We start from the raw sequence: 16,317 nt of genomic DNA on the forward strand, positions 1-16,317 counted from the left end.
GCAGCCAGGTCCCTACTGGTGGAGGCTTTTACAGCAGGAGGGATTTACAACCTTATGGCTTTTAATACTGCACATTGGTCATTTATTTTATCTTTTTCTTTCGCTCTCCTTCGACTCTTTTGTTCGATATTTCTAAAAAGATGAAGCTTGACAGGTGTGATCTAAAAACAGCAGGATTTTCATCCATCGTTTCACTTTTAATACGTTTCTGCACGCCAGCAAAACATGTTAACACTGTGTCTCTAAGATGAAGCGGAAGGAGCGACGTGTGCGTAAAACAAAGTGCGTACATTAGCCGAAACACACACACACACACACACACACACACACTCTCCCAGATGACACAAACAATCACAAGTGCTCGGCTTTGTCTAATGAGCCACAGACAAACACAGGAACTCTGTGTGATTAGATGTGTAAAGAGCTGCGAGGAAACCAACCGCAGAGCCGACAAGAGCGCAGAGCTTCTGTCTGTAACCGCAGACACTAAAACTAATGAATGAGGCAGCGTTGATGTTCTGGGGTCAAAGTGAGGCGGAGCTGCTGCCATCTTTATGTTTATTGTTCTCTTCTGCAGTGGTCCCAGTTCTATTTGTTCCACTCTGAGAATCTCATAGACTTCTATACGACCAGAGGAGCCTCCCCCGGATTAACTTTAACTCTGTCATTCTTTAATAAGAAGATATGTTTATATTACCAGCACATAATAGTGTTGTCTTCCCTTCACGGTGGGTGAAATGATCCTTTACCCTCAAGAGATTAACAGGGCGGCTAATCAGCATGAGAAAAATATGTAAAATATGCCTTCTGAACATAACTAACACGGCGGACAACACAATCCTGGTTTTGTTTGTCGGACCTGTCCACTATGAATATCTTCTGATACTTTGCTATTCGTCGTGCAGCCATCTGGATGGTATTTGATCTTCTGGTTGTGACCAAGAGGAAGATATGTATCTCATGTATCATGATAGGAAGACTCCACTTTGAAGGATGAAAGACACGAAGGAAGAGACGAGATTTGACAGTTTTTATGAAGTGCTAAATCTCAACCTTTTCTGTGGAGGAGCAGGATGATTTCTGCCGTCTGGTCTTTAGAAGGAGAAGAAGAAGATTACAGGATGAAGGCGAGGGATGAATGAGGGAAGGAAAAAAAGGACTAAATCCCTAATCCAGGATTTAATTCCCCACATAAAGTGATATTTATAAAGATACAAGCGTGAAATGAAGCGGAAATGTCAAGCCTTTGTAACGTGGGATGATGTCAGCAGCTTGTAATGAGACAAATCTGCCGTTGAGAAGGAGTTTAATGGTGTCGGGGGGGAAAAGGTGAAATTCACAGCTTCAGAAGAGAATAATCCTGGATGAAAAGGTTCTGTTTAAAGCGTCTGACGTGGTTTGTGTTTCACTTTTAAACTGTTGCCTCTGAGCAGAGTCGCATGTTTACATGGAGACGAATGTTTACTCAGAGGTGAACCGTATTAACTTTATATACCTGATGTTTGTCTGCTGCCCCCAAGCGGCTGAAGGGTTAATAATTATACAGCGACGAACAACAACGTTTTTAGAATTGAACAAAAACAATATCACAATTTAATTTATGTACATATTTGACGAGCAGACAAATGTTTTAATGTCACAGAAAGTTTGTGTCATTTTGTCTCAAATTTCTCGAATTTAAACAAGTAAGTTAAATACAAATAACTGAAGAAGAGATGAAGGAAAATATTAGCAGCTCAACTTTAAACCACAGGATATATTTAAGAAGACAACAAGAGAGATAATTAAAGACAAATTCATTAATATCCGTTTCATTATAATATTTAAGCTTTTAAAGCCTCTTCGTCTGTTGATGCAGTAAACTACTCTTCATATTGTTCTCGTGAGAACCAGATGGGGTCAACTGATGCCCACTATTACAGCCACTTATCCACATTTAACAGAAGAGATTCGGATAAAACATCCACATAAGCCAATTTCCTCTGAATGGCTTAACTCGGCCCTCCGGCGGTCTAATCTCTCATGAAGCGGATCTTCCAGGAACATGCAACAAATTCCACAGAAATATTGAATTAAACGATATCCATCCGATTCTTCTTCATGCTGAATTTAGACCCACCCTCGGGGAGTTTCTCCTCTTCTTCTTCCTGAAGCAGCTCCGCTTCACGATGAAGATGAGTCCTCGTTGAATGACATTCGTATGTGTCCGATTGTTTTAAACCGAACAGGGGTAAGGTAGTGGATCTCATGGCAGTCTGTTCAAAACTTGGACCAAATGACAAACCGATGTTGAGTCACTGAAGCCAAAACAAAGCAGTAGTTTAGTGAGAAGTATGAAGATGGGTCAGTTTTATTCAGAGACGAGACCAGAAGATGATACAAGATTCGTCTTTAACGGATGTACTTTTAGGATCCTCCCAGCGGCCATGTTTGATCTGAATGCCATTCCTACGGTCTGTCAACATGATAAACACCACTACTTATTCCGAAAAGCCAAGAAACATGCTAAAGAAAACTAGTCGACTACATCCTCTAATCGATCGATCAATCACAAAGGCACTAAACAGCCGAGTCTGCTCAGAGAGGGAAGTGAAGGGCATCCAGGGTAGAAAATGCCCGATGCGTACCGCTATCCACAGCTGATTAATGAACTTGTCAATCGCACATCAAAGGCAATGAGCAGCGTTGAGAGCTGCAGTGAATCTGGAATGGGAAAATGTGAATGGGGTCATAACGCCTGAGTTATATTTACCGACGGTCCGGCTCTCGGACCATCAAATGGATTTCTGGCAAGTTATAAATTTCGGTCAGCTGTCTTCCAGTCTGAGCAGTTCCATCCATCATCTTCCGCTTTTATCCGAGGCCAGGTCGCCACAAATATCACGTGCTTAAAGGGGAACTTTGGTACTTTCGATCCTGCACCCTATTTGCACAATTTGATCGAGAGCGCTGCAGCCGCCAGCCTGCAAAAGAAGTCTGGTTGTATAGAAGTCTATGAGAAAATGACTCGGCACCAAACAGCAGACAGGCACAGTTCAAGTGTTTTCAGTAAAAAATGATACTCTATACGTTTCAAATACTAATGTTACTATTGTTAAAGCTACTACCAGTAATCATATTACCACTTTACCGGTTTAGGTATAAAAAGCCAGACAGATTGACGACTCTTTTAGGTTGTGTAATAGTGACGAGGTGAGGAGGTTCAACAGAAGCTCGATAACAATGGCAGGGTCTCAACTTCACCATGAGTCACAACACATAAAGAGTGAGTCAGCACTGACACCGCTGCAACAAGCTCTGCAGTATGCTGCTTCTTATAATGTCTTCAAAGTGAGGTGTCATTGGTATCTCTATGTCCTGTTTCTGCACTGATAAGTTGACTATTTGTCCATTATTTATATATATATATATATATATATATATATATCTCATCAGAAAATGTTTTTTTACATGCATTGTGTGACTAACATTGTCTATTATTGATTTCTTCTCTTGTTTGATCAACTGTCTGCTGTTTACTGGCTCAGCAATAATGGCCGCGTTTCAATGTGTTCTTTTGTTAAATACCACAGAAGAAGAAGAGCCGCCGCGTTCTCTCTCTTAATTAGCTTTTCTCGTCTGCCTGTCTTACAGGGTCACTGTTCTTTCTTCTTCTCTTCTCAAGGCTCTGATCTTTACACCAATGCGATGAAAAGAAAACCTTCAACAAGCTTTCTGTAACACGTTGAAAGATATATCGCGGGTATGTATTTTTATTGTGACCCATTTTCTTTATTTTTGAGCCTCATCCTTCTCTTTCATCAGGCACAGATGGACCAAATTATGTCCTGTAAAGCACACGTAACAAAAGAGACACGATTTATTAAGAAAGCATTAAAAAGGGCGCTCAAAAGTAATGAGAATGGACACAATAACAGGGACACTCTTTCAATAATGCCTCTCTGCTCAGCCTCTGACTTGCTAATAAAAACAAGCTTCAGGATAATGAAAATGAAAAACATTTATCACTGAGAAAGAGGGAGTTACACAAGGAAACAAAGTGCTTCTACGTCTGGACAATAAATCGGCTTTAGTTTCACGAGGAGGAGGAATCTCGCCTTTTTCTTCAATCTTAGCGTTTTTCTGAGAAAAGTCCACAAACACAATTTACACCACTGAGACTGAAATAATAATCCACCATCAACGCTGCAGCAGAACAATGAGGCTGTTGGGTTTCTGATCAGCCACCCAGAACATATTGGAGTGCAGGTTTGTCAAACGATCCGCTGCGGATAGCAGTCGCATTCATGTGTGAACATTTGAAAATGAAGGTTAAAGACGTGAAAGGAAATGAGAAATAAGTTACATTTGGGCAAATTAGGATTCATTTCAGAGGAAGTTTGTGAACCTTGAAAGGCATTTTAAGGGCAATGTGTACAAATACACAAAAGCCCTGAGTATTAAAACATGAATACACACTTTTCCTTGCCAGGTTATGAGGAATGTGTGTGTGTGAGTAATCCTCTCTGAGGAGCGCTATTACAAATGACGGAGCAGTAAAACCAGAGCGTCTCACGAGGGAATGTTCAGCTTGTACTAAAGACACTCAGTCGAGGTTTTTATGCAGAGGTCTCGTCATATCTTCTGTGAAATGCTGCACACATTCTGGCAAAACATAAGTTATCATGCACACAATTGTGCTACAGTTTATTTCATTAAATATTTGTCAGCTAAACAGCATATCAGATTCTTTAAGTCTTTTATTCACAACTGGATGCGTCTCTTTGTCTTATCTGCTAATCAGGAATGTTGATGCTCGTAAAACATTGAAGGTGGGGTCGGCCCAGCCCGAATGGGGGTCTTGTACTTATTAATTCGTTTAAGTGTCAAGATGATCCCCCAGTTGTTATGCGTCTTACATGCTGTGAGCTATAATTTAGCATTTTAAGATTAAAGATTCTTTGTCGTCTTTCTGTCGTCGTCCGCGACACTATCGAGAGGAAGTAACTTTTGTAACCTCGGCGTAGATGAACCTGCAGAACGATCGTTACCAGTTTTCAGAGGATGGACTCAATGATGGCAGTGTAGAAGTGCACCATCATTGTCTTTGGCAGGTTGAACTTCTTCAGCTGCCTCAGGAAGTACATCCTCTGCTGAGCCCTCTTTGTGATGGAGCGGATGTTCAGCTCCCACTTGAGGTCCTGGGATATGGTGGAGCCCAGGAAGCGGAAGGACTCCACCGCGTCGACGGGGGAGTCACACAGGGTGATAGGGGCTGGTGGGGCTGCGTTCTTCTGGAAATCCACAACTATCTCCACTGTCTTTAGAGCATTGAGCTCTAGGTTGTTCAACCCGCACCAGGTCACCAGATGGTCAGTCTCCCACCCGTAGGCGGACTCATCCCCACCAGAGATGAGTCCAATGAGGGTGGTGTCATCCGCGAACTTCAGGAGCTTGACGGACTGGTGACTGGAGGTGCAGCTGTTCGTGTACAGCTTATGACATTCAAAATGCCTTTCCTATTACCTGCTCGCAATGTGTTACAGGTGGATTATGTCACAGGTTCAGATCTGTTACTCTTTACCTGTAAATAATTCAAACACAGCCAGTAAACACTTTGGATGTGTCTGGCACTTAATCATGCAGTATGACACAGTAACAATCAATGAAATCTATTTCATTTTGTATTAAGTAATAGCTGGCGGCATATTTCTCATGTCTCACACAACCTGTCAACACACAGACGTATAAACACCTGGTAAAGTTTTCAAAACCATCTTTGTGGTACTTTTCCGCCATAGTAAGTGTCTCCAGGAACCCATTTTGCCATAATGACACACGCATAAGGTAAAAACAATACCTGCGTTGCAGCTGGTAATAATAGTGTGCACTGCAGATCCACCCATCCCTGCTATTTATTAAAGGTTAACAATTATGCAATGATGCGCACTAATTGGGCAGAAGAGTCTATTTTAAATGACTATACATTCTTTAACTAGAAGTGCAGCTAATTTAATTTGTTTTTGGATTATGGCAAAAATGCATGAAGATGAATCTCTTATTAGATTAATGTCTAACAGGCCATACAAGTATCGGGTGATATGTGTGTTTTATATGCCCTCTGTATTTGTTATATATGGCAAACAGCAACTCAAAGAGTAACTCAACATATTTATTTCATGAATTTATGAGAACAAAAATCTGAAAAACGTACAAGACGATACATTTCACAAACTTTTACAAATTTCCAAACTTAACATCAATCCAATCATCTGTAAGTTCATAAAATGATTAACTTTGTAACACCATACAATAGAAATTTGAAGAGAAACCCAACACCCCCTTAAAAAGTTTAATTTATTTTTTTGTTTTCACTTCTCCCCTTAATGGAGTGATGTAAAGGTGTAGTCTAGGTAGGACATTGTGACATCACTGTTGGGTGTGGTTACAGGTGCAACATGACACATTTCTAATTCATTAAAACAAGTTGGTTCTGTTGTTGATGATCACAGCCTTTCAGTTCTAGTAGTTTCACTCTCACATCACATTGAAAGAAGGCTCATTATTAAACCAGCACAGAGAGGGAAATAACTAGAAGACAGAGGTAGGTCAAGTGGGAGAGATGGACCACATTTCCACCACTGTCAACGTCACCATCATTTTCACCACTGCCAAAGTCACGGTCAAAGTCACTGCCATTTCTCACACTGCCAAAGACACTGCCAAAGTCACTGCCATTTCTCACACTGCCAAAGACACTGCCATTTCTCACACTGCCAAAGTCACTGTCAAAGACACTGACATCTCTCGTACATTTAAATGTGGAGTTGCTGTCCACTCCCGAGGAGCTGTAGGTAACAAAGCCTGTTTCGCTGCTGTCAATAATGTTGGTGATCCAGGCCTGGTACTGGGACACACGGGCAAATTCTCCAAGAAACATAGGCCAGCTACAGCCGTTGCCAACGTTCTCAATTCCACTCTGGATCCACGTCAAACCATTGTTGGTCACCAGTGGTGCCCCTCCGTCTCTCTGTGGAAGGAAATTGACAGTTGTTGGAATAGGTTCAGGTATCTTCTAGTCTCTGAAGCACTCTCCTTTTATTTAGCATGAATCCCTTCATGCTGTTTGGTAACTGTTAAAGTCTGACCTCCTTCATCTCTGTCTGTTCAGTCAATGAATAGCTCTATGACGTATTTAGCATAGCTTAGCACAACAACCGGAAGCAAGCGGAAACAAATAAATATGTTTTGTTGTGAAATGGTAGTTAATGTTTAAAGTTGTTGCAACAAAGAATCGGCAACAAAACAACGGACAAACTATGAAAACTACTGTAAGCTAATGCTAACATAACTGGATAAAACTAACAATCCAAATATTTTATTCTTTAATTAATACACATTTGTGTTTTTGGTAGACGAAGACATTATTTGCAGCTCATTTATGTAAGATTGCAGATTTCTTTAGATTTTCAAATTCTTTAGTACCCATTCGAACGGATATAAAATCTGCTCTGCTACTGAAATTGGAAGACAAAGTACAAATTTCCCAGGATGCTATTCTGTAGCTTACCTTGCTTTCTATCATCTCCCTGTAAAATAAATTCCTCAAGAAGGCATTACATAACAACTAAAAGTGGAGGTCACCTGACATGAAGCCTTCCCTGCCTTGCCGAATCCAGCACAGATCACGTTATCTGTGATGAGAGGATAGGTGCATTTGCACTCCTTGTTTCCAACGATTGGTACTTTCACTTCCTGCAGGATGTAGGCTCCGGAAGATGAACCTATTTAGATATGTCAAAAGGTAAGATTCAAAGTGGCGTGCAAACGGAGACAATACACAACAGTACGCATCATTTTGTGATAAAAGTGTACAATCTGTGAGCTTACCAGCTTGAGTTTTACCAAAACCAGTGACATAGCTGCTAACCCCGGTGTGGAACGTGCTCCCTGCCGAGGCTAAGCAGACCGGCTGTATGTAGTCGGTAAAAATCACCGGGGCCGACAGCTTCAGCAGACATATGTTGTTCTCGTTGGCGAAGAACTTGTATGAAGGATGGCAAACTATCCTTTCAAGTCCCCGAGACACTTCGTTAATCTTTTGACCTGACTGGTTCAGGCGGCCCAGAGAAACCGTTATGGTATGGAGGTCCTTTCTAGAAGACAAAGAAGTAAAAAAAACACATTTAGTAAATGCTTTGCCTTCTGCATCCAGACTATCGTGAGGAAGTGTTCAGCAACACTGCTGGTCTGCATGTGCATGATTTAGTTTCTCATGATGATTGTTATAATGTTGTTACTTGATACCAAATTAAAGTAACCTGCAGTATGTTATCAGCTAACAAACTATTCACAAAGTTTACGTGAGTAAACTCGCAGCAGTTATTACTCACCCAGACAGACAGTGAGCAGCTGTCAGCACCCACTGCTTGTTAATTAGGGACCCTGAACAGAAGTGGTATCCATAAGAGTTTAGACTGACCAACCAGGGCCAACTTCCTGGGGCCGCATCTCGACCTCCCACAATGCTGGTGTTTTTCACAGCCCGGCCACATACTGACAGAGAAAGGAGAACAAAAGAGAGTTAAACATGGAGTATTATTGGAGGTGTAATGGTTCACAACATTCTTGGTTCGGTTCAATACGATACAGTGGTGCCACGGTTCGGTTCGGTACGTTTTCAATAGAACATGGCTCTTCATCTCTCATTCAGTAGAGAGGTAATGTGTCGCTACACTCGGGTAGCGTTGTGTAGTCTGTGACGTCCGTCCGTCTGTTGTCAGAGCAACACCGGGTGCTTCGGACATTTGATTCTCTGTTTGGGCTTTTCTTTTCTTTTACAAAGCAGGAATTATGTCCTGGCGAAATGGGCTCGGGTGTGTTGCCATGTTGAGAGCAGTGGCTCCACCGAGAGAACATTATATTTCACACAATTTAAGCTTCTGCATTTTCCAAATGCACCAGTATTATTCAAACAAATTGTTCGGTTTGTAATGCGTACCAAACTGAAAGTCTCGTACTGAACGGTTCAATACAAATGCATGTATTGTTACACCCCTAAGTATTGTTCAACGAGTCGCCTACAATAGCTGACACATCGTGAATGTTGAAGAACTGGTAATGTTGCTCACCTGGCTGCTGTGAATGACATCCTGAAAACAAAGAAAGAAGAACAAAGATAAAGAAAGAAGAACAAAGACAAAAACAAAGAAAGAAGTGTTACGCAAACCTCCTCAGGGTGAAGCAGATGATGATGTGCATTTGTGAACCAAAAACAAACTATTGAAGGCAGAAGTCACCATTTAAAAAATGTTGACCCGAGTAGATTACATATTTGTTCTGTAATTGGAAGGAAAAAATGAAAGGTCAGGCTACACCTATTATTTTGACCCGGTAAAAAGGACCCTTTTCACCCTCGTATAGCAAACTGTGAAGAAGCGATTTGATATCGACAAGATGCTCATCACTTTGAAGAACATTGTTGAACTCCAGAGTGACTCGTTGGTGTCATGTTTTTATATTGAAATGGTTTCAGGAGTAGCCAGATGGAGATATCTTACAAAATATACATATTTAAAGACTCTCACTTCAACTTCGGTTAAGAAGCATGGTAGTCTTGTACTCCTTCAACACTTTATCAACCAAAAAATGAGTAATATTGTAAAGAAAAGTTTCTCACCTCTGGATAAGAGGATGGTCATCACGGTTGAAGCACACAGAAACTGGTAGAAAGCCATTTCAGCGGTGTGTCCTTCACTTTGTCCACGCTGTTAAATACCCTATTCATTATACTTAGCTCCGCCCATATTATCATACTTTACATTAAATCATCATTAGTTCTTCCCCCTCACTGACTTCCCAACAAACAGGATTCCTGCTTTAAGAAGCTCTGCATGAGTCAAACATGTTTGTCTTGATGCCTGTTTGTCAGCAGCTTGCACTAATTACAAGCGCCTAATAATTACTAGAGAAGGATACAGTTACTGTAATATTAAGTTAGAGGTGGAATTTCCCACATAAGTCCTACATTTCCTTTACTTTGTTCTTCTCATGGGGACCTTCAAAACCAATGGACGGCCGCTGGTTTAATTAATAATAACTTTATACGTGTTCATTTTCATGGCTGTGTTACTTTATTCAGTGGTGGAAGAAGTAGTCGGATCTTACAGCCTACTTCAGTCAAAGCAATTTCATAGTGAAGAAATACTCATTAAAAATGTACAGTGCAAAAGTACTGGCATTTAAATATGCTTTGTATCACTCTGAATAACGCTGATTGGCCCATTTCAGAATAATATACAGTATATTGCATTGTAAATCATGGAGGAAATTATGATTTTTGTATTAATAATCTGAATCTTCAGGTAACAAATAAATGTAGTTGAGAAGAAAGTACAATATTCCCCTCTGAGGTGTAGTGGAGTACAAATGTAAAGTAGCAGAAAATGGACATCATCAAATATAGTACAAGTATTTAAAAATTGTACTTAAGAGCTGTACTTGGATTTACTGAAAAAGTTATGAAGTTTTATATAAATATAAAGATCAAAACCCAAATATGACATCACACTGGCTCATATTACAATTGGTTACAGCTTGTTGTTGTATAGGGTGGGTGGCATTACTCAACATTTCAACGCCTCCTCCATTTTGGAAAATGACGACCACAGTTGTCAGGATGCCAATCTTCAATGGCCAAATCTCCAGATTTCTTGTAAATATATTAAGCTACCAAACTTTGCACCTTTAAAAAAAAAAAAAAAAAAAATGAACAAAAGGTTTGCAATGCCGCTCCACTAAGATAACGAGTCAATTTCTTTAGTCTCGCAGCCGATGCGTGATAGTTGGCAGCCCTGATTCTCAACAACAACATTTCCCATCATAAAGGAGATGCACAATAAAAACTAGTTGGACTAGAACATTCATTGTGGTTAAGAATCAGAATCAGAACCGTTTATTGCCATGGTATGTTGAACATACAAGGAATTTGGCGTGACGGGAGGTGCAAACATTTAACAATCAACAACAATCAGTGCAAGTAGAAACATTAAAATTTACAGAGAGATATAAAGTAAAGTGAAATATAAAATAAAGTGAAATATAAAATAAAGTGCACAAACGAACAGATAACAGGACTATAAACAACGAACAGATAACAGGACTATAAACAAGTGAGATGTAGGTGTAGTGTAAAAGTGTCGGGTGTAATAGAAGGGATGCAGGGGAGTGACCGGTAGGAATTTGTCCTGGGGATGACAGTCAGTAGGAGTCCCGGGCTCTATTAATGGGCCCGACTGCGGATGGGAAGAAGCTGTTTATGTGGCCTGAGGTCTTGGTCCTGATGGACCTCAGCCTCCTGCCCGATGGGAGGGGCACGAACTGCTTTTGTCCAGGGTGAGAGGGGTTGGCTACAATCTTTCTTGCTTGCTTCAGGGTCCTTGAAGTGAACAGGTCCTGGAGGGACGGCAGATTGCAGCCAATCACCCTCTCGGCAGAGCGAATGATGCGCTGCAGTCTGCCCTTGTCCTTGGCAGTGGCTGCAGCGTACCAGACGCTGATGGAGGAGCAGAGGATGGACTCAATGATGGCACTATCGAGAGGAAGTAACTTTTGTAACCTCGGCGTAGATGACCCTGCAGAACGATCGTTACCAGTTTTCAGAGGATGGACTCAATGATGGCAGTGTAGAAGTGCACCATCATTGTCTTTGGCAGGTTGAACTTCTTCAGCTGCCTCAGGAAGTACATCCTCTGCTGAGCCCTCTTTGTGATGGAGCTGATGTTCAGCTCCCACTTGAGGTCCTGGGATATGGTGGAGCCCAGGAAGCGGAAGGACTCCACCGCGTCGACGGGGGAGTCACACAGGGTGATAGGGGCTGGTGGGGCTGCGTTCTTCTGGAAATCCACAACTATCTCCACTGTCTTTAGAGCATTGAGCTCTAGGTTGTTCAACCCGCACCAGGTCACCAGATGGTCAATCTCCCACCCGTAGGCGGACTCATCCCCACCAGAGATGAGTCCAATGAGGGTGGTGTCATCCGCGAACTTCAGGAGCTTGACGGACTGGTGACTGGAGGTGCAGCTGTTCGTGTACAGCTTATGCCATTCAAAATGCCTTTCCTATTACCTGCTCGCAATGTGTTACAGGTGGATTATGTCACAGCTTCAGATCTGTTACTCTTTACCTGTAAATAATTCAAACACAGCCAGTAAACACTTTGGATGTGTCTGGCACTTAATCATGCAGTATGACACAGTAACAATCAATGAAATCTATTTCATTTTGTATTAAGTAATAGCTGGCGGCATATTTCTCATGTCTCACACAACCTGTCAACACACAGACGTATAAACACCTGGTAAAGTTTTCAAAACCACCTTTGTGATACTTTTCCGCCATAGTAAGTGTCTCCAGGAACCCATTTTGCCATAATGACACACGCATAAGGTAAAAACAATACCTGCGTTGCAGCTGGTAATAATAGTGTGCACTGCAGATCCACCCATCCCTGCTATTTATTAAAGGTTAACAATTATGCAATGATGCGCACTAATTGGGCAGAAGAGTCTATTTTAAATGACTATACATTCTTTAACTAGAAGTGCAGCTAATTTAATTTGTTTTTGGATTATGGCAAAAATGCATGAAGATGAATCTCTTATTAGATTAATGTCTAACAGGCCATACAAGTATCGGGTGATATGTGTGTTTTATATGCCCTCTGTATTTGTTATATATGGCAAACAGCAATTCAAAGAGTAACTCAACATATTTATTTCATGAATTTATGAGAACAAAAATCTGAAAAACGTACAAGACGATACATTTCACAAACTTTTACAAATTTCCAAACTTAACATCAATCCAATCATCTGTAAGTTCATAAAATGATTAACTTTGTAACACCATACAATAGAAATTTGAAGAGAAACCCAACACCCCCTTAAAAAGTTTAATTTATTTTTTTGTTTTCACTTCTCCCCTTAATGGAGTGATGTAAAGGTGTAGTCTAGGTAGGACATTGTGACATCACTGTTGGGTGTGGTTACAGGTGCAACATGACACATTTCTAATTCATTAAAACAAGTTGGTTCTGTTGTTGATGATCACAGCCTTTCAGTTCTAGTAGTTTCACTCTCACATCACATTGAAAGAAGGCTCATTATTAAACCAGCACAGAGAGGGAAATAACTAGAAGACAGAGGTAGGTCAAGTGGGAGAGATGGACCACATTTCCACCACTGTCAACGTCACCATCATTTTCACCACTGCCAAAGTCACGGTCAAAGTCACTGCCATTTCTCACACTGCCAAAGACACTGCCATTTCTCACACTGCCAAAGTCACTGTCAAAGACACTGACATCTCTCGTACATTTAAATGTGGAGTTGCTGTCCACTCCCGAGGAGCTGTAGGTAACAAAGCCTGTTTCGCTGCTGTCAATAATGTTGGTGATCCAGGCCTGGTACTGGGACACACGGGCAAATTCTCCAAGAAACATAGGCCAGCTACAGCCGTTGCCAACGTTCTCAATTCCACTCTGGATCCACGTCAAACCATTGTTGGTCACCAGTGGTGCCCCTCCGTCTCTCTGTGGAAGGAAATTGACAGTTGTTGGAATAGGTTCAGGTATCTTCTAGTCTCTGAAGCACTCTCCTTTTATTTAGCATGAATCCCTTCATGCTGTTTGGTAACTGTTAAAGTCTGACCTCCTTCATCTCTGTCTGTTCAGTCAATGAATAGCTCTATGACGTATTTAGCATAGCTTAGCACAACAACCGGAAGCAAGCGGAAACAAATAAATATGTTTTGTTGTGAAATGGTAGTTAATGTTTAAAGTTGTTGCAACAAAGAATCGGCAACAAAACAACGGACAAACTATGAAAACTACTGTAAGCTAATGCTAACATAACTGGATAAAACTAACAATCCAAATATTTTATTCTTTAATTAATACACATTTGTGTTTTTGGTAGACGAAGACATTATTTGCAGCTCATTTATGTAAGATTGCAGATTTCTTTAGATTTTCAAATTCTTTAGTACCCATTCGAACGGATATAAAATCTGCTCTGCTACTGAAATTGGAAGACAAAGTACAAATTTCCCAGGATGCTATTCTGTAGCTTACCTTGCTTTCTATCATCTCCCTGTAAAATAAATTCCTCAAGAAGGCATTACATAACAACTAAAAGTGGAGGTCACCTGACATGAAGCCTTCCCTGCCTTGCCGAATCCAGCACAGATCACGTTATCTGTGATGAGAGGATAGGTGCATTTGCACTCCTTGTTTCCAACGATTGGTACTTTCACTTCCTGCAGGATGTAGGCTCCGGAAGATGAACCTATTTAGATATGTCAAAAGGTAAGATTCAAAGTGGCGTGCAAACGGAGACAATACACAACAGTACGCATCATTTTGTGATAAAAGTGTACAATCTGTGAGCTTACCAGCTTGAGTTTTACCAAAACCAGTGACATAGCTGCTAACCCCGGTGTGGAACGTGCTCCCTGCCGAGGCTAAGCAGACCGGCTGTATGTAGTCGGTAAAAATCACCGGGGCCGACAGCTTCAGCAGACATATGTTGTTCTCGTTGGCGAAGAACTTGTATGAAGGATGGCAAACTATCCTTTCAAGTCCCCGAGACACTTCGTTAATCTTTTGACCTGACTGGTTCAGGCGGCCCAGAGAAACCGTTATGGTATGGAGGTCCTTTCTAGAAGACAAAGAAGTAAAAAAAACACATTTAGTAAATGCTTTGCCTTCTGCATCCAGACTATCGTGAGGAAGTGTTCAGCAACACTGCTGGTCTGCATGTGCATGATTTAGTTTCTCATGATGATTGTTATAATGTTGTTACTTGATACCAAATTAAAGTAACCTGCAGTATGTTATCAGCTAACAAACTATTCACAAAGTTTACGTGAGTAAACTCGCAGCAGTTATTACTCACCCAGACAGACAGTGAGCAGCTGTCAGCACCCACTGCTTGTTAATTAGGGACCCTGAACAGAAGTGGTATCCATAAGAGTTTAGACTGACCAACCAGGGCCAACTTCCTGGGGCCGCATCTCGACCTCCCACAATGCTGGTGTTTTTCACAGCCCGGCCACATACTGACAGAGAAAGGAGAACAAAAGAGAGTTAAACATGGAGTATTATTGGAGGTGTAATGGTTCACAACATTCTTGGTTCGGTTCAATACGATACAGTGGTGCCACGGTTCGGTTCGGTACGTTTTCAATAGAACATGGATCTTCATCTCTCATTCAGTAGAGAGGTAATGTGTCGCTACACTCGGGTAGCGTTGTGTAGTCTGTGACGTCCGTCCGTCTGTTGTCAGAGCAACACCGGGTGCTTCGGACATTTGATTCTCTGTTTGGGCTTTTCTTTTCTTTTACAAAGCAGGAATTATGTCCTGGCGAAATGGGCTCGGGTGTGTTGCCATGTTGAGAGCAGTGGCTCCACCGAGAGAACATTATATTTCACACAATTTAAGCTTCTGCATTTTCCAAATGCACCAGTATTATTCAAACAAATTGTTCGGTTTGTAATGCGTACCAAACTGAAAGTCTCGTACTGAACGGTTCAATACAAATGCATGTATTGTTACACCCCTAAGTATTGTTCAACGAGTCGCCTACAATAGCTGACACATCGTGAATGTTGAAGAACTGGTAATGTTGCTCACCTGGCTGCTGTGAATGACATCCTGAAAACAAAGAAAGAAGAACAAAGATAAAGAAAGAAGAACAAAGACAAAAACAAAGAAAGAAGTGTTACGCAAACCTCCTCAGGGTGAAGCAGATGATGATGTGCATTTGTGAACCAAAAACAAACTATTGAAGGCAGAAGTCACCATTTAAAAAATGTTGACCCGAGTAGATTACATATTTGTTCTGTAATTGGAAGGAAAAAATGAAAGGTCAGGCTACACCTATTATTTTGACCCGGTAAAAAGGACCCTTTTCACCCTCGTATAGCAAACTGTGAAGAAGCGATTTGATATCGACAAGATGCTCATCACTTTGAAGAACATTGTTGAACTCCAGAGTGACTCGTTGGTGTCATGTTTTTATATTGAAATGGTTTCAGGAGTAGCCAGATGGAGATATCTTACAAAATATACATATTTAAAGACTCTCACTTCAACTTCGGTTAAGAAGCATGGTAGTCTTGTACTCCTTCAACACTTTATCAACCAAAAAATGAGTAATATTGTAAAGAAAAGTTTCTCATCTCTGGATAAGAGGATGGTCATCACGGTTGAAGCACACAGAAACTGGTAGAAAGCCATTTCAGCGGTGTGTCCTTCACTTTGTCCACGCTGTTAAATA

The 16,317-nt window shown here is 41.1% G+C and overlaps 2 protein-coding genes across 2 annotated transcripts; both read right to left on the minus strand.

The window, feature by feature from the left end:
- Window positions 1-6,183: 6,183 nt before the first annotated feature.
- On the minus strand, window positions 6,184-9,716 carry LOC142950604 (trypsin II-P29-like). Its single transcript, XM_076092166.1, has 6 exons — window positions 9,659-9,716; window positions 9,111-9,131; window positions 8,373-8,547; window positions 7,870-8,135; window positions 7,624-7,763; window positions 6,184-7,009 (listed from the first exon to the last, which is right to left on the minus strand). The coding sequence occupies exons 1-6, from the start codon at window positions 9,714-9,716 to the stop codon at window positions 6,545-6,547; spliced, it is 1,125 nt and encodes a 374-aa protein (XP_075948281.1). The 3' UTR covers window positions 6,184-6,544.
- Window positions 9,717-12,343: 2,627 nt separating this feature from the next.
- On the minus strand, window positions 12,344-15,106 carry LOC142950605 (trypsin II-P29-like; the record flags this gene model as incomplete). The annotated part of the gene is made up of 4 exons (XM_076092168.1): window positions 12,344-13,570; window positions 14,185-14,324; window positions 14,431-14,696; window positions 14,934-15,106. Coding segments are annotated over 4 exons (1,005 nt in total), but the record flags the coding sequence as incomplete, so codon positions are not given.
- Between the last annotated feature and the right edge of the window lie 1,211 nt (window positions 15,107-16,317).

The sequence above is a fragment of the Anarhichas minor genome, unplaced genomic scaffold, assembly GCF_050575085.1.
Source record: "Anarhichas minor isolate MPS153535 unplaced genomic scaffold, ASM5057508v1 ptg000016l, whole genome shotgun sequence".
In the NCBI taxonomy this organism is placed as follows: domain Eukaryota; kingdom Metazoa; phylum Chordata; class Actinopteri; order Perciformes; family Anarhichadidae; genus Anarhichas; species Anarhichas minor.

Bases quoted from the DNA above. Each gene is read 5' to 3' on its own strand.
- LOC142950604 (XM_076092166.1), bottom strand. From the start codon at position 9,716: ATGGCTTTCTACCAGTTTCTGTGTGCTTCAACCGTGATGACCATCCTC. The intron at 8,548-9,110 runs GTGAGCAACATT...CTTTTGTTCTCC, and splicing joins ATGTCATTCACAGCAGCCAG to TTTCTCTGTCAGTATGTGGC. The intron at 7,764-7,869 runs GTAAGCTCACAG...ATATCTAAATAG, and splicing joins TTTTGGTAAAACTCAAGCTG to GTTCATCTTCCGGAGCCTAC.